Here is a 24167-nt window from a genome sequence, read left to right as displayed (position 1 = left end):
AATGTCAAAGTGGAATAATGTTTTTTTAAATGTTCAAATTAATAAAAAATTCAAAGCTGGCTTGAGTCAATAAGTATTCAACACCTTTGTTATGACAAGCATAAATAAGTTCAGGAGTAAAAATTTGCTTAACAAGTCACGTAATAAGTTGTATGTATTCACTCTGTGTGCAATAATAGTGTTTAACATGATTTTTGAATGACTAACTCATCTCTGTACTCCACACATACAATTATCTGTGATGTGTAAGGTTGGACCCAGGTACAGAGATGAGACCAGACGAGGAATCAGTGGTTAAAGATAAACATAATACTTTACTGAGATACGGTAGCCGCAGGATCACAGTACACTTAAAAAAATGTAATAAACACTAAATCTCAGTCAGTCAGTCAGTCAGTCAATCAGTCAGTCAGTCAAAAAACAACAACAACAACAACAACAACAACAACAACAACAACAACAACAACAACAACAACAACAACAACAACAACACACAGTAAACAATTCAAGCTTCTGCAAAGGACAACAGAAAACACACCTCTTTTAACAGGGAAATCATAATGAGTAAATTGGACACACCTGAGTGTCGTTAATGTCTCTAGGATGGTCTCTGCCGCCCTCTGGTGACAGGTGGAACCATGACATAATCTGTAAGATCCCTCTGTCGAGCAGTGCATTTCAAACACATTCAACCACAAAGACCAGGAGGTTTCTCAATGCCTCACAAAGAAGGGCACCTATTGGTAGATGGGTAAAAATAAAAAAGCAGACATTGAATACCCATTTGAGCATGGTGAAGTTATTAATTACACTTTGGATGGCGTCCTTTCTAACTCACTTGCAGGACAGGAAGGAAACCGCTCATGGAATTCACCATGAGGCCAATGGTGACTTTAAAACAGTTACAGAGTTTAATTGTTGTGATAGGAGAAAACTGAGGATTGATCAACAACATTGTAGTTACTAATTGACAGAGATGGCCGACAGAGATGGCCGCCTCGTTTCGCATTCCTAGGAAACTATGCAGTATTTTGTTTTTTTGTGTTATTTCTTACATTGTTACCCCAGGAAATCTTAGGTTTTATTACATACAGTCGGGAGGAACTATTGGATATAAGAGCAATGTCAACTCACCAAAATTACGACCAGGAATACGACTTTCCCGAAGCGGATCCTCTGTTTGGTCCACCACCCAGGACAATGGATCGGATCCGAGCCGGCGACCCAAAACAACGGCGCCGCAGAAGGGGCAGACGGGCACATCGCACACCGCTCCCGAGCATAACACTCACCAATGTCCAGTCTCTTGACAACAAGGTAGACGAAATCTGAGCAAGGGTTGCCTTCCAGAGAGACATCAGAGACTGTAATGTTCTTTGTTTCACGGAAACATGGCTCCCTCGAGACAGGCTATTGGAGTCGGTACAGCCACCTGGTTTCACGCATCACGCCGACAGAAACAAGCATCTCTCAGGTAAGAAGAAGGGCGGGGGTGTATGCCTTATGATTAACGAGACGTGGTGTGATCATAACAACATACAGGAACTCAAGTCCTATTGTTCACCTGATTTAGAATTCCTCACAATCAAATGCAGACCGCAATATCTACCAAGAGAATTCTCTTTGATCATAATCACAGTCGTGTATATTCCCCCCCAAGTAGACACATCGACGGCCCTGAACGAACTTCATTTGACTCTATGTAAACTGGAAACCACATATCCTGAGGCTGCATTTATTGTAGCTGGGGATTTTAACAAGGCTAATCTGAAAACAAGGCTCCCTAAATTCTATCAGCATATCGATTGCGCGACCCGGGCTGGCAAAACCCTGGATCATTGTTATTCTAACTTTTGCGACGCATATAAGGCCCTCCCCTGGCCTCCTTTCGGAAAAGCTGACCACGACTCCATTTTGTTGCTCCCAGCCTATAGGCAGAAACTAAAACAGGAAGCACCCGTGCTCAGGTCTGTTCAACGCTGGTCCGACCAATCGGATTCCACGCTTCAAGATCGCTTCGATCACGTGGACTGGGATATGTTCCGCATAGCGTTGAACAACAATATTGATGAATACGCTGATTCGGTGAGCGAGTTTATTAGCAAGTGCATCGGTGATGTTATACCCACAGCGTCTATTAAAACATTCCCCAACCAGAAACCGTGGATTGATGGCAGCATTCACGGAAAACTGAAAACGCGAACCACTGCTTTTAATTAGGGCAAGGTAACTGGAAACATGACCGAATACAGACAGTGTAGCTATTCCCTCCACAAGGCAATCAAACAAGCTAAGCGTCAGTATAGAGACAAAGTAGAGTCGCAATTCAACAGCTCAGACACGAGAGGTATGTGGCAGGGTCTACAGTCAATCACGGAATACTAAAGAAAAACCAGCCCCGTCGCGGACCACGATGTCTTGCTCCCAGACAAACTAAACAACTTCTTTGCTCGCTTTGAGGACAATACAGTGCCACTGACATGGCCCGCTACCAAAACCTGCGGGCTCTCCTTCACTGCAGCCAACGTGAGTAAAACATTTAAACTTGTTAACCCTCGCAAGGCTGCAGGCCGAGACGTCATCCCCAGCCGCGTCCTCAGAGCATGTGCAGACCAGCTGGCTGGTGTGTTTACGGACATATTCAATCAATCCTTATCCCAGTCTGCTGTTCCCACATGCTTCAAGAGGGCCACCATTGTTCCTTTTCCTAAGAAAGCTAAGGTAACTGAGCTAAATGACTACCGCCCCGTAGCACTCACTTCCGTCATCATGAAGTGCTTTGAGAGACTAGTCAAGGACCATATCACCTCCACCCTACCTGACACCCTAGACCCACTCCAATTTTCTTACCGCCCCAGTAGGTCCACAGACGACGCAATCGCAATCACACTGCACACTGCCCTAACCCATCTGGACAAGAGGAATACCTATGTTTAAATGCTGTTCATCGACTACAGCTCAGCATTTAACACCATAGTACCCTCCATTTAACACCATAGTACCCTCCAAACTCGTCATTAAGCTCGAGACCCTGGGTTTCGACCCCGCCCTGTGCAACTGGGTCCTGGACTTCCTGACGGGCCACCCACAGGTGGTGAGGGTAGGTAACAACATCTCCACCCCGCTGATCCTCAACACTGGGGCCCCACAAGGGTGCGTTCTCAGCCCCCTCCTGTGCTCCCTGCACACCCATGCATATCTCCAACTCAATCATCAAGTTTGCAGACGACACTACAGTGGTAGGCTTGATTACCAACAACGACGAGACGGGGAGGAGGTGAGGGACCTCGGAGTGTGGTGTCAGGAAAATAACCTCACACTCAATGTCAACAAAACAAAGGAGATGATCGTGGACTTCAGGAAACAGCAGAGGGAGCAGCCCCCAATCCACATCGACGGGACAGTAGTGGAGAGGGTGGAAAGTTTTAAGTTCCTCGGCGTACACATCACGGACAAACTGAAATGGTCCACCCACACAGACAGCGTGGTGAAGAAGGCGCAGCAGCGCCTCTTCAACCTGTCACGTCCTGGCCAGTATAAGGGTTAATGGAAAAATGTATGTAATAAATGTATCACTAGCCACTTTAAACAATGCCACTTCTATAATGTTTACATACCCTGCATTACTCATCTCATATGTATATACTGTCCTCTATACCATCTACTGCATCTTGCCTCTGCCGTTCGACCATCACTCATTCATATATTTTTATGTACATATTCTTATTCATTGCTTTACACTTGTGTGTATAAGGTAGTTGTTGTGGAACTGTTAGGTTAGATTACTTGTTAGATATTACTGCATGGTCGGAACTAGAAGCACAAGCATTTCGCTACACTCACATTAACATCTGCTAACCATGTGTATGTGACAAATAACATTTGATTTGATTTGATTTGAAAAGAAGGAAGCCTGTAAAGAAAAGAAATATTCCAAAACATGCATCCTGTATGCAACAAGGCAAGAAATGTGTCAAAGCAATTAACTTTTTGTCCTGAATACAAAGTGTTATGTTTGGGGCAAATTCAATCCAAAACATTACTGATTACCACTCTCCATATTTTCAAGAATAGTCGTGACTATATCATGTTATAGGTACAGTATGCTTGTAATCGTTAAGGACTGGGGAGTTTTTCAGGATAATAAAGAAACGGAATGGAGCTAAGCACAGGCAAAATCCTAGAGGAAAACTTGGTTCAATCTGCTTTCCACCAGACACTGAGAAATGAATCACCATTCAGCAGGACAATAACCTAAAACACAAAGCCAAATCTACACTGGAGATGCTTACCAAGAAGACAGTGAATGTTCCTAAGTAACCGAGTTACAGTTTTGACTTAAATCTACTTGAAAATCTATGGTAAGACCTGATAATGGTTGTGTAACAATGATCAACAACAAATTTGACAGAGCTTGAATTATTTTTTTAATAATTATGGGCAAACGTTGCGCAATCCAGGTGTGGAAAGCTCGTAGAGACTTACCTAGAAAGACTCACAGCTCTAATCTAGTATTTTATTTTCAAGAAATTTGCCAAAAAAAGTTTTTACATGTTTTCACTTTGTCATTATGGGGTATTTTGTGTCGATGGGTGAGAAAAATAATATTGATTTAAGCCATGGCATTGCTGTAACACAACAAAATGTGGAATAAGTCAAGGGGTATGAATACTTTCTGATTTCACTGCATACCGCATACCTGGGGTCCTGGGTGGCGCAGCAATAGAAATGTTACACTGAAATGGAGACATCTGCAGGTTTCCATACATTTCAATAACCTTTTAGAATTCTGAAGAAGCGTAGATGCCATGTCAAGAAGCCCACATTTAATTCAAAGATACTTTATTGGGCAGTGCCCCTGTGACAACAACTTTGGACCCCCTTGTGGCCCGCCTAAATCTGGAGTATGAAATAATTTTTACATAACAAATTTTTGCTATCGTTCTTTTTTTACATCCGTTATTAGGCATTGGCTTTAGGCGGAACACAACAGTATCGTACCACAAGCAAAATTATATGAAAACAATAACGTCTAATGTAACTGGCCCCTCTAACAGTACAACTGGCCCCAGCTTGGCCCCCCCAGTTGAAATGGTCTAGAACCGCCACTGTACAGTACATGTAGACAACGATGTAGACTGCAATCTGCAGACTCAACAGTCCCGGGCCTGCAGCCAAACCAAACAGATGAAATTCTGCTCTAGACCTTTATGGCAATGAATAAGTACTCCACCCTCGGGACCACCCTCATAATCACACTGGCACAATCCACAATGGCCCTATTGCTTCCCCTAAAGACATCTCCTTGTCATCCACTGCAAAACCCTCTATGGATAGCATAATATTGACTAAACGCAATGCATTCACAGATCTAACCTAAAACGGCAAAAGGTGATAACTCTACAATAAAGTCACAATAGCGTTACACATAGGTGTGAGGGTAATAGGGAGCCCAGACCTGCAGACATTACCACAAAATAAACGTTAACCTCAGGCTTCATTGTCTAATACTGGACCATGAAAAGCTACAATTCTGGACTATTTCCTTTTGGCGCAGTACTCTCCAGGCTGATATGAAACCCTATCCTGTGAAAAAAGATCCTTGGGGGACCCCCATCTGGCAGTCCTCTGTATTATTGAGGAGAGAAGAGGAATTTAAGAAGATAAAAAAGCATCTCTGCAGCCAGATACCACGTAGCAGTAAAATTAACGCCCAGCAGTCACACAGTACACTGTCATGGCTTTACCAGAAGCAGACATAACACTGGTGGAGACAGTCGGCCCACTCTAATCCACTGGTATGGAGAGAGAGGAGGAGGATTGGAAAAGCAGTCCAGGTCAATTATTCCCAGAAGAGGCCATGGAGTTACTCACTCACACACATACATGCATGCACACACACACACAGTGTAGGTACTGCTTCCACACTCTAGTCCTCTGCTTTGATACACTTGTGTATATCCTCCATTCACAGTATCGAAATGAATGGAAGAGACTCAGATTCAGTCACAGGATATGTCCAATGTGGTTCGGCAAGTACTCTCTCTACTAATAAATGAAAAGCAATATTTTCATGGTACAGCTGATCCAATACAGTATGGACATGGTTTAGTGTAGAGATGTTGTCTGGACTAGTGGACTTACTTTGGTGGGGCCTGCAGGGTCTGTTCCAGTCTGAATCATGACCCCCGGCTGACATCAGAGACACGAGCAGCACACACAGCCTTCTACCTGAGAGAGGGAGAGGGAGAGGGAGAGGTGGGAGAGAGTGAGAAAGAGATATATTGTCATTCAATATCAATTAAATTGTTCTCATTACACATATCTTAGTGAATGTACTGTATTATTGTGTATTATAGGGACTCTTCTAATCATGATGGTAATGGCCTGCATCCCCTAGCTACTGGGGGACAGAACACCCAACGGTTAAAAAGGGTGTCTTGCCTTGGCAGGACCCTCATAGTCGACACACTGCTGAGACCCTGCATGAGCGCTAACCCGGGCTTGGGGAAACGACTCTCGACAGAGACCTCCATTTAGAGCGATGGGGCGATCCACGCAGTTCCAGAAATAAACAGCTTGTACGGTCACGACTGACTGTCGCTGTGAATGTCAGACCTGTAAAGGTCTATTGTGTCATAATATGTGGCCCATTTGGGTTAAGCAGTAGGGCTGGAGAGATAGGCACGTCTCCCACTCTCTATGGGCTCTCCTCACCTCTCCTCCGTCCTACAGGACACATCTGGGAGCCATCAGGGAACAGACAGCGAGCGGCCCCGTGGCCACTGGGAGCTGAGCTGGTTGTAATTACTTATTAATCATAGGCTCTGTGTGTGTGTGTGTGTGTGTGTGTGTGTGTGTGTGTGTGTGTGTGTGTGTGTGTGTGTGTGTGTGTGTGTGTGTGTGTGTGCGTGTGCGTGTGCGTGTGTGTAGGAGAAGGACGTAGGCAGGCTAAGCAGCTCCTGAACAGCTCACACACAATTAATCAAATTCACATAAAAATTGCAATATTCACATGTGAAATATCCATACCGCAAGAGATCCATACTGTATCGCATGTAATATCCATTTTTATAGTTTACTCCGTTTATATCCATTTTTATAGTTTACTCCGTTTATCGTCTCTCTTGGCATGTACACAACTGGACAGATGTCCTTTTCACTCAGTATTTCCCCGCTACTGGTCGTGTTTGTAACGCAAGATGGAGGAGAGCCTGTCTCTCATCAGAGATCGCAATTATTTTGTGAGATTGCAAATTTACAAAATGTTTTATTTCATTCAAGACAGGAGAAACATACTGTTTCAGGTGATAATAAAACATGTTTTCTTTTAGTTGCTTTTTCCTCAACTTGTTTCTTTTACTATCTCTTACTTTCTAGCAAGTCAAGCTAGCTTACACAGAGCAGCTAACCTTAGCACTAGCTAGCTAAAAGCTAGGCTAGGTTGAAGATACTGTTGCTATTATTCAACATTATTATTAAAATATTAATGATTTATAGTACCTCATTCTATGGTTTGGTAACTTACTGTTCTATTTTCGGGCTGAAGACCAAGCAGAGTTTGAAAAAATTCAAAGTATACGCCATCTATTTCCTATGGAGTCTCGGACACAAGGGGGCACTGAGATGCCACTCCGTTGCGGACAGACCCCATTGAAATTAATGACATCCAGAGCAACACAACGGACTGCAAATTTGGGATGTGTAAGGGCGTCTCACTCTCCTCTTGTGGCTGCTCACCCCATACACCAAGCCCTACACCCGTAAATCAAGCAGTTCAGTTCCTCCTCCACGCTGTTAGATTCACTATATGTTTGCATGCTGTTAGGTCAAATGCAGTCAACAGATTGTTCCAAACAAGAACGATGTTGCTTTGTTCTTTGCTTCTTAATATAAATCATTCTATTTCAATGATTTCAACAGTTCACCCAAGTTTTTTGATCTACAACGAGTGTAAAAATCATTAGGAACACCTTCCTAATATTGAGTTTCACCCCCTTTTACCCTCAGAAGAGCCTCAATTCATTGGGGTATGGACTCTTCAAGATGTCTAAAGCTTTCCACAGGGATGCTGGCCCATGTTGACTCCAATGCTTCCCACAAGCTGGCTGGAGGTCCTTTGGGTGGTGGACCATTCTTGATACACATGGGAAACTTTTGAGCGTGAACAACCCTGCAGCATTGCAGTACTTGACACACTCAAGAACTAGTGGGATAAACAACTCACGTCCTGTTGTAAATCAACGGAGAAGATCCAGGCTTTCCCTCTCCAAATTCACCAATGGAATATCTTTGTCTCAACAGACCTTTTTCCCGCTGAAACTCTAACACGTTCAAAAGCTAATACTGGAATAATATTTCGAACTTAGAATGTGGGGAATGGACAGAGGCGATCTATAGAACACTAATGTAATTGTGTTTGTTATTTTGTGATGTCATTAAAAATGTTATAAAGGAAATACTGTAACTTGGAAAGTATACCCACTACATATATGCAGTTTCCATACTATATGTTGTGCATGTAATATGGAAAATGAGTAAAGTGTTTTTTTAAGAGAGGGATGTGATGTGAGAAGCTATAAGAGATAATTGTTTTCCATAACTTTGCACAGTAAGTAGTCACCGCCCCGGAGTGAGATCAGGGAGAGTGCCAGCCTGCCGGAACAAACCCTTTCAAGCAAAAGGTATAAAGGATGGGTTAAGAAAAAACACATTAGACCAGAAAAATGTGAAGTTATAGCTGCACGTTTATAATGGTTTGAACTTTGAATCTCAACATGAGGTGGAGAAGATAAACTCACCTCATGGACAATCACTGGTACGGCTTATTAGCTGTCCTAAGTAAAGTATCTTCAAAAGCGAATTTAGGACCATCCTGTTATTCTGCTCAAACCACCGTATTACGCTACTTTCATCACCCCACTGGGGAACCATCGATACGGCTGGCTAGCCTATCTTCAAAGAAGCATCTTCAAGAGCAAATGGAAGGAAAATCAACTCTGTAGTTCTGTTCAGGACTACACGACAAGTCACCGTATACCAGCCAACTATAAAAGAAGGACAACAGTAGAAGACTTGTTGGAACCATTTCGGACAATCAGAGCCTTACAAGCGTGCTGCGAAAAGGCCCAACCCTCTTTCCAAGGCTGCCCCGTTCACCAAGAAATCCCCGGCGAACCCAGGCATTTCACATAAATACATTCATGATTTCTTATTCAAAGCGGGCGGCAGTTCGTGTGCAAAGTATATGGTTACTATAGGTGAAAATAGTTTCTGAATGTACCAATGTTAAGCATCTCTGTCCCTCTCTCTTTCCCTCTCCATCTCTTCTTTAACAAGAAGCCATGTTGTTGTCATTCTGCTAGGGACCTGTTTTTAGAGTATTACATCTCCAATCAATAAATAGTGCAGAGTGTGTATGTTTATCCTGTGTTCCCATTTAATTAGCTGGTAAATAAATAATTAAACCAATTTGTGTAGTACTGACTCATAAGTAAGGCTCGGGTTTTTGCAGATGCAAGGAGGTTACAACTGTTCAGAATGGTGATATGATACGAGGTTATGATTAATAAATTGACTGTGATAGGTAAAGACCTTTTAGAGTTTAATTCAGGAGATGTTAACTCTTTAAAGATCTGTTCTTGTGGTGCCACAGATCTTAATGAGTTCATTGTTACATGATTAATTGAATTGGGTAACAATTAAACATAGTTAGTTAATTAGATAAATAAGTCTTCAAATGAATGTTAAAATCAAGTCACGACACTGTTCAAAGACACTTAAATCTTTTGTCCTGCCCCTCTTTTGTCTTGCCCCTCACCTTATGAATGGCACACGTCTTAATTGTCTCAAGGCTTAAAAATCCTTCTTTAACCTGTCTCTGATTGAAGTAGATTTAACAAGTGACATCAATAAGGGATCATGGCTTTCATCTGGATTCACCTGGTCAGTCTATGTCGTGGAAAGAGCAGGTGTTCCTAATGTTTTATACACTCAGTGTATATCACAAGTCAAATCGCAATCGCAGCATATTGTGCTACCCTAATGCGACTGACCTCCAACAATTACACTACATGTACATTATTTATAGAAAAAACATCTCGCCCCAAGAGTGAGTGTGTGTGTTTGTGTGGGTGGGGGGGATGGAAGGGGGGCAGGCAGTTTAAGCAGCTCCTAGGCTATTATTTATATAAAAAAACATCTTACCCAAAGAGTGTGTGCATTTTTCTTTTTCTGAGGCACACTGGTACAGGCACCAGTGGAGCTTGGATTAAAGGTAGGTGTTGCTACGACGATGGCCTAGAGGCCTGGTGACATCATACCCATTTTCCCACTATGGCCTCTCACTCACTCTGTTGCCCTACTGTCTGTAGTACTCTGATACCCTGTGGGGAACGAAAGGCAACCGGAGTGCCGATTTATCATCACACACATATATGCCAAAGCACACACACTTATCATAACAGCACACACTGAGCATGGAGCCACGGCACACAGAGAACACAGAGAACACTCCAACACATTCCAGAACACCCACGAGGACAGCCACCACAGCAAACGAAGCACACACATACACATACACACACACTTACACAATTATATAGTTGGTGTTGGCCTATAAGAAACATGATATTGGTATCAGCCAATAATCTCTTTCATAGCAAGTTTTCTGGGTAGAAACTGTTTAGACCTAGTGTTACATTTGACCAACATTATCTGTCTCCAGTATCGCCCAGAACCGTGCTTAATGATATATTAGTAATGACCATTCAGCCATCATTACAATAGACTCTGGCAGTGTTGTTTTCCTCAAATCTTTCACAATTTGTCATCTGGACATCTAGGTATTTTTCTCATGATTAGGACGTCTCAATAGACCATGGCACTAAGATTAAAACACATAGTGCCTCTCATTGACTGAGCCTCTAACCCCTTATCCCTCTCATTCTGGTGATGTTTCTAGTGGGGACCCCCAACCGAGAGACACACACACACACTCCTTCGTCCCCCCCAGCACATGTGGCCCTATGTTGAGTGAGTGACAGGCAGACCCAGGGGAAAAGTAGTGTTGTGCTGCTACTGCAGCCAGTGGCATGTCATTTCAGCCAGAGCACTTATAATTATCCTGTTTTCTTTGACCAAAATAAAACTTTCCAGAGATTAAAAATGCCCCAGGCGAGGAAAAGAGTGGCGAGTGACATCACGGCCGAGTAATGGATTTTAAAGTGGCTCAGGTTTAGATTTCTGAGTAAGCACTAAATTGAAAAGGTATGGTGGTAAGAAACGTAACGAGCGTACCCTCAATACCATACGGATACTATATGTGCAAACGGGAGACTTCTTGGTCAACAAATTGACTTGATTAGTATGGCCTATTTTCCTTAATTTAATACAAATTAAAGGCCGGCCTGTTCTGACTCTAACCAATATATTATCGCTGCTATCTAAATCCATATCAATGTCCACAATTGAGTATGACAACAGCTTTGATAGCTCATTTGTCCTTGATGTCGACGGACATGATAAATCAGCAATGTGGATAAAAAATTCCAAATTCCCTGAAATGGAGTACCTTATAATATAATTGGTATATATTTTGATTAGCTGTGGTGCTGCTGATGACACTGTGTGTTGTAAATGCAACCTCAGAATCAGCCTGTTATATTAACAACCAAAGCTTAAGGGCATGGAGAGCTGGTCATACTGACATCATCTGTCCCAATCCATCTCAGTGGTGCCATCATTAGGTTACAGAGACCACAAACTCCACCATTTAATGTCACATCAGTTGGAAAACAACAGAATGTGCCCGATCACCTCTCCCAGACTCCCACGCAACCTATCTTTGGCTATTTTAAAACCCATTTAAAGGCATTTAGTGAGGAACCCACCCACACTCACATAAAATGCAATTTGCACAACCTAAATAATTTATACTTCCTCTGAAAGAAAGGAAAAAAGCACGGGTCTGGATCAGCGATCTCAAGCATTTTCAGTCATCTGTATCTAATTAATATTTATCTCATCATACTTCTCTATAGAGGCCCCAACACCTCAGTGTGTGGCTGTGCTGCATGGCTAACTGACTGTGTTGGTTTACAGTTAAATAAAACTAAATAATGAATTTCAAACAATGAGATATTGGAGAGTGTGTTGTGAACTATGTCTTTGTGAGGTGAACTGTGTCTTTGCATTGAGTAGTGGAATAAAACAATACTTATTGAAGGAATACTGTTTCAGCATACTCCAGCACTGCAGGGTAAAGCCACCCAAAGCATTAGAGCGGGTGGTCTTATCAGCCTTGCTCTAATAGTCCTTAAAGAATTACACTACTTAGCATATTTTCAGCAAATTAGGCACATATGGTTGTGGAGAAAGGTTGGCTCGCACACACAGAGACACAGACAGACGCAGACACACACACACAGACACACTTTGGTCTAGCGATTTGCCTGTCAGAAATGTTGCCGCATTGCTCACTGTTGTGCTGTTGTTTTTACCACATGATGAAGGTGCAAGGCTATAAGTGAAAGGCATCAACATAACTTACTTACAAGCGCTATATGAGCACTGTCTAGGAAAAGACACCATCCTAAATGTTTGCTGATAAAATACTACTACAATATTCTTTGGAAAGATACTACCGCTGGGAATTGCCAGGGACCTCACGATACGATATTATTACGATACTTAGGTGCCTATGCGATATGCATTGCGATTCAGTACTGTGATTTATTGCAATTCAATGTTCTAAACATATTGCTCACCATATGTCTGCTGCAGAGGGACAAGAGAGAGCATGAGAAAACAAGTTTTGATCAGTCATGGAAATAAAAGTGCTGAAATAAAATTTGCTCCCTATTTGAAAAGAAGATGGAGAACAAGTTATGAAGGACAAATACTGGAGTTTTATTGCAGGTACAGCCAACTACCGCAAAAATAATAATGCGATATTGTCAAAACAATACGATATATCGTAAAAAATAATACCCCGATATGTAACTGTATCGATTTTTTCATGTCACTAAAAGATACAGTATATTATTATATAGTACGCCTGTTGATGTCTATATCTGCAGATGTCCATGTCATCTATCTCACTTTCCTCAAGGATGGTCTGTCTCCACTTCTATGCTTAGAATAGCACATGCCTATCTGGTGAACACAACATCTAAACAAATGTATAATGAGCACCAATAACTTTGGGTTCTTTTAGCTTTTCACAGTGCATGGTGAGCGTCATCTCATCTGGCTGCCTGGAGTCATAAAGCATAGCATTCTAACCCCATACATGCCTGTGGCCCTCATGGTCTCTGTGGTACTCTCCACATATAGGCTAAAAACAGAAGGGTAATCCAGTCTTCTCACTCCCTGTGGACCGCTAACACTACGATAAGTTTCACTTAACAAACTAATTCTCTCTTTCAACTATAGGAAGACGACTGCTTGGTAGAACTTTTTCAATGATTGACTTCGTATACATTTCTAATAGAGCTCACCATAAATCCATCCATGCATCCATCCAACCATCTGGCTAGCTTGCTGGCTCTTTGTCTTTGTGTCTGTGTGTTTGTCTGTCATCCTGTGTCTGTCTGTCTGTCTGTCAGGCTGGCTGTCTGCCTCTGTGTGCATAGCTTCACAGAAATTAAACCAACACACAGACAATCTGGTCATGTGCAGAGAATCTGTATCAATTCTATGAGTATAGCTGGGATGGTGGAATTTAAGCCTGGGTAAAATAACTGCATTCAAGGCTTCATGTAAAGCTGTAACAATATCATTGCTTTGAGTCCACCTATGCATGCGTTTAGATATTTCTAGATCAGCGCGGCAAATTATTCAGCCTTCCCAACTAACCACAAACCTCTTTCATTTTAAATGTAACAGCATCAGTATGCTGCTGAGAGAGAGGAACAAGAAAACAGCATAATTACTTAATACCACTAAAGAGGGAATCATATGTCACATGAAGAAAAGCGTGAACACTGTAACACTTTACATTGAAAAATGGGCTTTGGGAAAACTAATGTAATGTGAATGAATGGCTGATGCCAAATCAAATCTGTGTTTGAATACAAGAGTCAAGGAGCCTTATGCAGAGTAAAATTAAGCCAAATAAATATACACACATAACCCCAATACAATGACTCAGTCATATTGAAGTAAGTAGAGAACATAAACGCTAGGGCTTGGCATTACCAGAGACCTCACGATATAATATCATCACGATACTTAGGTGCCAATTCTATATGTATTGCCACTCAATTCCAAACATATTGCTCACCATATGTCTGCTGCAGGGGGACAAGAGAGAGCCAGGAAAAAACTAGTTTTAATCAGTCTTGGAAATAAAAGTGCTGAAAACAAAGTTATGATGGAAAAATACTGGAGTTCTGGTGCGGGTACAACCAAATAGTGCAAAAATAATATTGTGATATTGTCAAAACGATACGATTGATATATCGTCAAAAATACTTTCCCGGTATGTAACGGTATCAATTTGTCTAATAAACACATGTATGGGCTATGTATGTGTATATTTATTTCTATGGGACAATCAAAAAATTGTACTGATAAAGCGCCACTCTAGTTACGGCTACAATACAATATGGGATATTCTCTGGCATCATCTGACATAGCTGGTATCATTCTCCTTAAGAAACGTGGTTCTCAGGTAGTAGCAGGAGGCTTGATGACAGGCGGCATGTCTTTGTACTTCCCTACCGATCCAATAGAACATGTCCACTAGAGAGGAGGGAGAGAGAGAGAGAGAGCGAGAGAGACCCTGCTCTGAAAGGAGGTGATTACTTGCAGGTGGGGTGAGCTCTCCTCCTCTCTCTCACTCACTCACTCAGTATATTCCAGCAAAGTAGATTACTCATATCTGACTGAACTTTCACTTCTATAGTAAATCAGTTCTATACATTTCCATGTACTACATTCTCTTCCCTGCCAAATTGTATTTTCCATCTGAGTGGAAACCAACTTAATCTCTATGTTGTGATATACCGTACAGTATATGAACTTGTCTGAATAGCCCTGAGTAGGCTGAATAGTCTACATCATTGGAAGACATTCATCATTTTGTCTGTGGTCCTAACATTGATTTATTTTACTTCTTTGTCTAGTGGAGACTATATATACTTTCACTATGAGAAGGGTGATGATTATGCTAACAAAGTGTTTCAAATCACAAACTCAAATCACCATCTTACACCATACCATTGCTGAAAAACAGGGCCAAAGTAACAATACCTTTAAGGCAACTAATTCAGGATAAGTCAATGGGTTGGTTTTGGGGTCTAAGCTATTGACATCAACCGCTCATTAAAATGACAGTCAGTGATGTCATTAAGGTGACCCCCTCGTTTTGCTCCTGCTTTGCAAAACCACATCTCTGTTCACAGTGGGAAAACGTCACACTTCCGCGTTTTGTTGCGACTTGGCTACCTGCCAAATTTTTTGTTTTTTACTTTTAATAACCATTTGGTTTTTTCCTCGCTCAACTTCTTTCATTCAACTTTTTCACTCCGGACGCTTTAGTACGGAATACCAAGAGCTCAACTCATACAACGCTCTCTATAAAACTACTAAAGGAAAGTGCTTATTTCCAGCGTGTGAGTGTGACTCCAGTTGTTGGCCAGTACATGCTGTAACTGTATGTTTTGTATCCCCCACGACTACAGACACCGGGGACATGGCCGACATGTCTGTCGGGAATAGCCAGGCCCGGTGCATAGCTAGGAACGCTAACACGCAGACTGGCCGGTGCGTAGCTAGGAACAGCTGGCGACTTGCCACGGACAACTGACCCAGCCATCACCCGCCCCCCTGCACTTCTTTCTCGTGCTTCACATTCAATGTGAGACAGACAACAACCCAGTTGTGCGAGGCGCTGTTAGGGGCGTCCGCGTTGCCTGGAAATGTTTGTTCCCTTGCACTGTCGGCGTTCAGCAGTGAAAACCCCTTTGAATCTGCTGGGAACTCGTGTGCTATTAAGTGTATAATCTGCAAAACGTTCTTAGTTGTCATGGGGAAAGGTCCGATGGATACCTTAATTTGTGAAACATTTATTGAATTTGATGCAGCTAAAGAAAGGATTATTACTCTTCATGAAGAAATAAAACATTTTACCAAATGCCTTGAACTGAATAAGAATTCTTTGAGACTTTCGGCATCCAAAAGGATCATAATGAGACATTCCTGGACTATGATCAATTTCCGCTGGACTATGATCAATTTCCGCTGGACTATGAACAACTTGGGTGCTCCCTCCATGGCTACGGATGTCCCTCTACAGTTGAAATCGGAAGTTTACATACACTTAGGTTGGAGTCAGTTAAACTCGTTTTTCAACCACTCCACAAATGTCTTGTTAACCTGTTGTGGTATAGGGGGCAGTATTTTCATGGCCGGATAAAAAACGTACCCGATTTAATCTGGTTACTACTCCTGCCCAGAAACTAGAATATGCATATAATTAGTAGATTTTGATAGAAAACACTCTAAAGTTTCTAAAACTGTTTGAATGGTGTCTGTGAGTATAACAGAACTCATATGGCAGGCCAAAACCTGAGAAGATTCCATGCAGGAAGTGCCCTGTCTGACAATTTGTTGTCCTTCTGTTGCATCTCTATCGACATTACAGCATCTGTGCTGTAACGTGACACTTTCTAAGTCTTCCATTGGCTCTCTAAAGCCGCCAGAAAGTGGAATGGGGTGTCTGCTGTCTCTGGGCAAAGTACAGCAGCAGAGTTTGTAAGTGGTCAGCCTGGGGACAGTGAGACTGAGATGCGCATTCACGAGACTTCTCAATTTTTTTCTTTCAGCCTTTGAATGAATACAACGTTGCCCGGTTGGAATATTATCGCTATTTTACAAGAAAAGTAGCATAAAAATTGATTTTAAACAGCGTTTGACATGCTTCTAAGTACGGTAATGGAATATTTTGAGAGAAAAAAATTGTCACGAAATGCACTCTACCCTTTGGATAGTGACCTGAACGCATGAACAAAATGGCGGTATTTGGATATAACTATGGATTATTTGGAACCAAAATAACATTTGTTGTTGAAGTAGAAGTCCTGGGAGTTCATTCTGACGAAGAACAGCAAAGGTAATCCAATTTTTCTAATAGTAATTCTGAGTTTAGGTTGTCGCAAACTTGGTGGGTGTCAAATTAGCTAGCCATGATGGCCGAGCTATGTACTCAGAATATTGCAAAATGTGCTTCCGCCGAAAAGCTATTATAAAATCGGACATAGCGATTGCATAAAGGAGTTCTGTATCTATAATTCTTAAAATAATTGTTATGTATTTTGTCAACGTTTATCGTGAGTAATTTAGTAAATTCACCGGAAATCTTCGGTGGGTATGCTAGTTCTGAACATCACATGCTAATGTAAAAAGCTGGTTTTTGATATAAATATGAACTTGATTGAACAAAACATGCATGTATAGTATAACATAATGTCCTAGGAGTGTCATCTGATGAAGATCATCAAAGGTTAGTGCTGCATTTAGCTGAGTTTTGGGTATTTGTGATGCATGCTAGTTGCTTGGATATGGCTGTGTGGTTTTTTGTGTCTATGTACTCTCCTAACATAATCTAATGTTTTGCTTTCACTGTAAAGCCTTTTGGAAATCGGACAATGTGGTTCGATTCAGGAGAAGTGTATCTATAAAATGGTGTAAAATAGTCCTATGTTTGAGAACTTTGAATTATGACATTTTGTGGTTTTAAATTTGGCGCTCTGATTTGTCACTGGCTGTTGAATAGTGTGGGGCAATTTCGTCCTACCTCCCCTAGAGAGGTTAACAAACTATAGTTTTGGCAAGTCGGTTAGGACATCTATTTTGTGCATGACACAAGTAATTTTTTCAACAATTGTTTACAGACAGATTATTTCACTTATAATTCACTGTATCACAATTCCAGTGGGTCAGAAGTTAACATACACTAAGTTGACTGCGCCTTTAAACAGCTTGGAAAATTCCAGAAAATTATGTAATGGCTTTAGAAGCTTCCGAAAGGCTAATTGACATTATTTGAGTCAATTGGAGGTGTACCTGTGGATGTATTTCAAGGCCTACCTTCAAACTCAGTGCCTCTTTGCTTGATATCATGGGAAAATCTAAAGAAATCAGCCAAGACCTCAGAAAAAAAATGGTAAACCTCCACAAGTCTGGTTCATCCTTGGGAGCAATTTCCAAACGCCTGAAGGTACCACGTTCATCTGTACAAACAATAGTACGCAAGTATAAACACCATGGGACCATGCAGCCGTCATACCACTCAGGATGGAGACGCGTTCTGTCTCCAAGAGATGAAAGTACTTTGGTGCGAAAAGTGTAAATCAATCCCAGAACAACAGCAATGGACCTTGTGAAGATGCTGGAGGAAACAGGTACAAAAGTATCTATATCCACAGTAAAACGAGTCATATATTAACATAACCTGAAAGGCCGCTCAGCAAGGAAGAAGCCACTGCTCCAAAACTGTCATAAAAAAAGCCAGACTACGGTTTGCAACTGCACATGGGGACAAAGATTGTACTTTTTGGAGAAATGTCCTCTGGTCTGATGAAACAAAAATATAACTGTTTGGCCATAATGACCATCGTTATGTTTGGAGGAAAAAGGGGGAAGCTTGCAAGCGAAGAACACCATCCCAACCGTGAAGCACGGGGGTGGCAGCATCATGTTGTGGGGGTGCTTTGCTGCAGGAGGGACTGGTGCACTTCACAAAATAGATAGCATCATGAGGCAGGAAATTATGTCGATATATTGAAGCAACATCTCAAGGCATCAGTCAGGAAGTTAAAGCTTGGTCGCAAATGGGTCTTCCAAATGGACAATGACCCCAAGCATACTTCCAGAGTTGTGGCAAAATGGCTTAAGGACAACAAAGTCAAGGTATTAGAGTGGCCATCACAAAGACCTGACCTCAATCCTATAGAACATTTGTGGGCAGAGCTGAAAAAGTGTGTGCGAGCAAGGATGCCTACAAACCTGACTCAGTTACACCAGCTCTGTCAGGAGGAATAGGCCAAAATTCACCCAACTTATTGTGGGAAGCTTGTGGAAAGCTACCCGAGACGTTTGACCCAAGTTAAACAATTTAAAGGCAATGCTATCAAATACTAATTGAGTGTATGCAAACCTCTGACCCACTGGGAATGGGATGAAAGAAATAAAAGCTGAAATAAATCATTCTCTCGACTATTATTCTGACATTTCACATTCCTAAAATAAAGTGGTGATCCTAACTGACCTAAGACAGTGAATTTTTACTAGGATTAAATGTCCGGAATTGTGAAAAACTGAGTTTAAATGTATTTGGCTAAGGTGTATGTAAACTTCCGACTTCAACTGTACTTCTCCCTGTCTTAGTCAATCAACTGAATGGGCACAGCCTGGACCACTGCGGCCCCCCTCTGCTGGGCCGTGCCCTCTGGATCAAAGTTCTGTCCCTTTGGCTGTTGTGACCTTCACGCAGCCGGCATCTCAGCAACCCTCTTCTCAGGTGAGTTCTGTGGCTCTGGCCTCGCAATCAGCTTCGAGACACGGCAGAGGCCGTATCATTCCAGCTATTGGGATAGGGAGTTCGATGGTGAGGCATATATCTGTACCTGGGACAAACACTTTGTGTTTTCCTGGGGCAAAAGTTCAGGATATCACCAAGTTGCTCTATGAGGCTGTGAGTCAGTCACCGGGGGCTGATACTGTCATGGTTTATGTGGGGTTGAATGACATTATGAAGGGCAGCTCAGAACATCTGAAGATGGATTTTAAAGAAATTATTGGGTCACTACTTGACACCAACAAACGCCCCAAAATATCTGGCCCCCCTCTGCCCTCGTTGGCATTGAACAGTTCAGCAGACTTTTAGCCCTCTATAACTGGCTATGAGACTATTGCAGCTCTGTGGGTGTAACATTTATTGACAATTTTGATACCTTCGGGAAACAAAGCTTGTATTATAAGGAGGATGGGATCCACCCAAATCATGTAAGGCTGTGCTGAGACAATTACTTATTAATGACCCAAGCCCAGCTCATTTAATCACTACCATTGTGTCTCTGACTTGTAAGAATGCTTCAGCAAATGTGCATTATCCCAGGGGTAAGTAACCTAATTGATGTCCCTCTTACTGCCTCTGCTGATCCTACACCTATTGTATGCAGTAATCATATGCCTATGAACCAAGGTTATACTGTTAGAACGGAGGTGGTGTGCCCTAGCAGGAAGTTCACTGTGTGCATAAATAACAAGAAGCAAGAAAAACAATCAAGCATCCCAGAAAAGTGTTAAAAATAGCCCACGTTAACATTTCTAGCTTAAGAAACAAGGTTCATGAAATCAATAATTTGTTAGTAACAGATGACATTCATATTCTGACAATCTCTGACACTCACTTAGATCTACAGAAATGACCGAAATGCCAAAGGTGGAGGTGTGGCTGTTTAAATTACTGATGATTGGCTGAGAGAAATTGATGATAAAATGATTGTGGGGACTGTTTTGTTAGACTTCAGTGCTGCTGTTGACATTATCGATCTGTTGCTGGAAAAACAAGTGTTATGGCTTTTACACCCCCTGCTATATTGTGGATAAAGAGTTACTTGTCTAACAGAACACAGAGGGTGTTCTTTAATGGAAATCCAGGTAGAATCAGGAATTCCCCAGGGCAGCTGTCTAGGCCCCTTACTTTGTCAATCTTTACTAACGACGTGCCAGTAAAAGCGTCTATGTGTCTATGTATGCGGATGACTCAACACTATACACGTCAGCTACCACAGCTACTGAAATGACTGCAACAGTTAAAAAAGAGCTGCAGTTAGTTTCAGAATGGGTGGCAAGGAATAAGTTAGTCCGAAATATTTCAAAAACTAAAAGCGTTGTATTTGGGACAAATCATTCAAAAAACCATAAACCTCAACTAAATATTGTAATAAATAATGTGGAAATTGAGCTGTTGAGGTGAAGATACTGCTTGGAGTAACCCTGGCTTGTAAACTGTCATGGTCAAACATATTGATACAACAGTAGCTAAGATTGGGAGAAGTCTGTCCATTATAAAGTGATGCTCTGCCTTTTTATCAACAAGGCAGGTCCTACAGGCCCTAGTTTTGTCGCACCTGGACTGCTGTTCAGTCATGTGGTCAGGTGCCACAAAGAGGGACTTAGGAAAATTGCAATTGGCTCAGAACAGGGAAGCATGGCTGGCATTTGGATGTACACAGACAGCTAACATTAATAATATGCATGCCAATCTCTCCTGGCTCAAAGTGGGGGAGAGATTGACTTCATCACTACTTGTATTTGTGAGAGGTATTGACATGTTGAATGCACTGAGCTGTCTGTTTAGACTACTAGCACACAGCTAGGACACCCATGTATACCCCACAAGACATGCCACCAGATGTCTCTTCACAGTCCCCAAGTCCAGAACAGACTATGGGAGGCGCACAGTACTACATAGAGCCATGACTACATGGAACTCTATTCCACATCAAGTAACTCATGCAAGTAGTAAAATTAGATTTAAAAAGCAGATACAAATATGGAACAGCAGGGAGTGTGAAGCAACACTAACATAAACACAGACACATGCATACTAACACTATGCATACAATACATACACACTATACACACACGTCCACATGGATTTTGTGTTGTAGATATGTGGTTGTAGAGTAGGGGCCTGAGGGCACACACTTAATATGTTGTGAAATCTGTTGTGAATGTATTGTATTGTTGTAAAAAACGTGTAACTGCCTTTATTTTGCTGGACCCCAGGAAGAGTAGCTGCTGCCTTGGCATAATAAATAGAAACACAAATACATGTTAAGATGACCATCAGTCCTGTGGTTACTGAGTTGACCGGTAAGCTCTAGTGTACAGTCGTGTGGTCCAGCAGGTTTACCACGTGATAAAAGGTTTTTAACGGGCGAGGGGCAGCCCATAAAGCACCTCTTTACCATGGTTTACCATGGCCCCCGAACACGTCACACCCTCGGCACAGCCACTGCCCTCATAATGGCTCGGGCCCCCTCTTGCAAGTATGCTAGCAATTAGCCACGACTATGTGCTGAGCAGGAAATCTAAAATTAGGTTTTACTACCTATAATGGAAGATTTGCGGGATGGTTTAATTTGCAGTCTCTGGGTGAAGAAACTGCAGCTTGCTGAACAAAAACAAAAGTGCTGGCCCTGGTTCATGTGGATGGTGAAGCTGGGGTAGAGGGGTACAGGATAAGGGACGTTGGTGTGGGAAAACAACTGGTGAACATATCGCCATGAGCACAGACAGACTCATACTTGTGCGATGTCTCGCTCACATTTATGCAAATACAGGATCACACTGCACTCACACTCAATCATACACACACACGTCACACACACGTTTTCAACGGCTGCGACACTGCTGCTCTTCATTTCACACATAAATATACGCGCATGTTCACATTCAAACAGCTACACCGATACACAGACAGATATTCACATTGTACTACCGTATGGCTGTGACTATGAAGATTCTACTGCTCTTTTTCTGTAACAGCCGTGCCTCGATTCTCTCTCTTTTGCACAGACAGACAGACAGACAGACAGACAGACAGACAGACAGACAGACAGACAGTACAGGATGTGGTGTCAGTGAGGACTAAAGGCCTTAGACTGCCTTTACTCTGCTCAGCTTTTACAGCATTCAAAGATGTGGCGAAGACCCAGCCCACATCACTTCAGCAGAAGAGGACACTTCATGCCATAATTGTAAGAAATACAGTTTCCATATTTCTATTCTGACAAAAAAAAAAGCAATAATTCACGTAAGAAATATTTAACATCAACAAGTTTGGCTCCTTCTTTAGACCAATGAAAACGGCCATTACAGTATTTGTTCTGGTCTTCGTAATTTAACATTGGGTGCTAAGGCCTGTCTATCCTATTAACCAATTGTCAATCTATACCAGAGATAGAGGACGATAACATCTCATCTGTACAATGACAGAAAGTGGGTCTCTCTTTCTCTCCCGCTTTTCTCTTTCTCTCTCTCTCTCTCCCTGTGACATTGAACCAACAACCCTGACAGTAAACGCATTCCCATAACCAGACAGACTCAAGCCTTTTATACACACTATCATTACTGTATTTCTACTGTATGAGGACCATGTTGGGCCCCTCTCATGTCCTCTGCACCCTTCCTTTCCCCTACTGTGCCACAGCTTGTGGGTAACCAGACAGGCCTGTGGCTGAGGTGAGGAAAAAGCTAGGCTAGACTAAATGATAGAGGGTGTGTTTGGGGGCCAATATGAGTCAAAGCAGCCCCCCACAAGCAAGGAGGACTAAATATTGCCACAGCCACACCACACCTCTCAACACTCGCATCACACCTACCTCACCATCACCAGCCCAACCACTCACAATATGTTACTCAATATCGAGGTTGGGGCGGCTGGAGCATAACAGGGTTAGATTGGTTAAGCTGTCTGCCAGGTGCTCTGACAGTGGTGAGTTGTTGGAGTGATTTTTACCTAATTCCACCCCTGGGTGGTACACATACATGTAGTATTATGTGTGAAGCTTAAATCACTAATAACCATTGACTGGCTGTAACGATTTACATAAACATTTATAAATGTAAAAAAATGCATCGATATGACATTAACCACAAATGATGATGTCTTTTGTGAATGCTGACGGCTCTGCTTTAACGGATTTTCCATTTGAAGTGGAGGAAATATTTTGTCAGCTAAAAGATATCAACACCTCTCACAATGAGTTATTTTAGTGGCAGGTAAGATAAGTAACGTATTTGGAATTAAGTGTAAATGAAAAAACGACATTGAATATTTTCCCAACATGTGCACTTTGTTGGATTATTGGATCAGTTCTTTCACACAAAAACAAAGAGTATGCTGGGTAAATGTTCAGCCAAAATCGAATTCAGAAGATGTGACAAATGGGCTGGAAAAGACCTGGCAACCCAATGTTAAATGTTGCCTTTGGAATGGTGATCTAAATTTTGATACGATAGAGGAGCAAACCAGATGTTGCAAAAATGATCCCCACCACATAAATCACCGAGACATAAGCTTACAAAACTGCAGTAAATGATTTAATTATGCAGAATGGTCAGGAGTGTGTGTGTGTGTGTGTGTGTGT

General features: G+C 42.0%; 1 protein-coding gene across 4 annotated transcripts in view; it reads right to left on the bottom strand.

The window, feature by feature from the left end:
- Positions 1 to 24167, bottom strand: part of LOC100194969 (v-ets erythroblastosis virus E26 oncogene like (avian)) — a 78044-nt gene that overhangs the window by 47516 nt on the left and 6361 nt on the right. For all 4 annotated transcript variants that reach the window (XM_045716203.2, XM_045716204.2, XM_014197054.3 and 1 more), the window contains exon 2: positions 6145 to 6231. In XM_045716203.2, the coding sequence (XP_045572159.1) occupies positions 6145 to 6183 (39 nt within the window). In that variant the 5' untranslated portion in view covers positions 6184 to 6231. The remainder of the gene's footprint in view (positions 1 to 6144; positions 6232 to 24167) is intronic.

The sequence above is a fragment of the Salmo salar genome, chromosome 04 (assembly GCF_965601325.2).
Source record: "Salmo salar chromosome 04, fSalSal1, whole genome shotgun sequence".
NCBI lineage: Eukaryota > Metazoa > Chordata > Actinopteri > Salmoniformes > Salmonidae > Salmo > Salmo salar.
The sequence above is the reverse complement of the archived record's forward strand: the minus strand, read 5'-3'. Positions and strand labels throughout refer to the sequence as shown.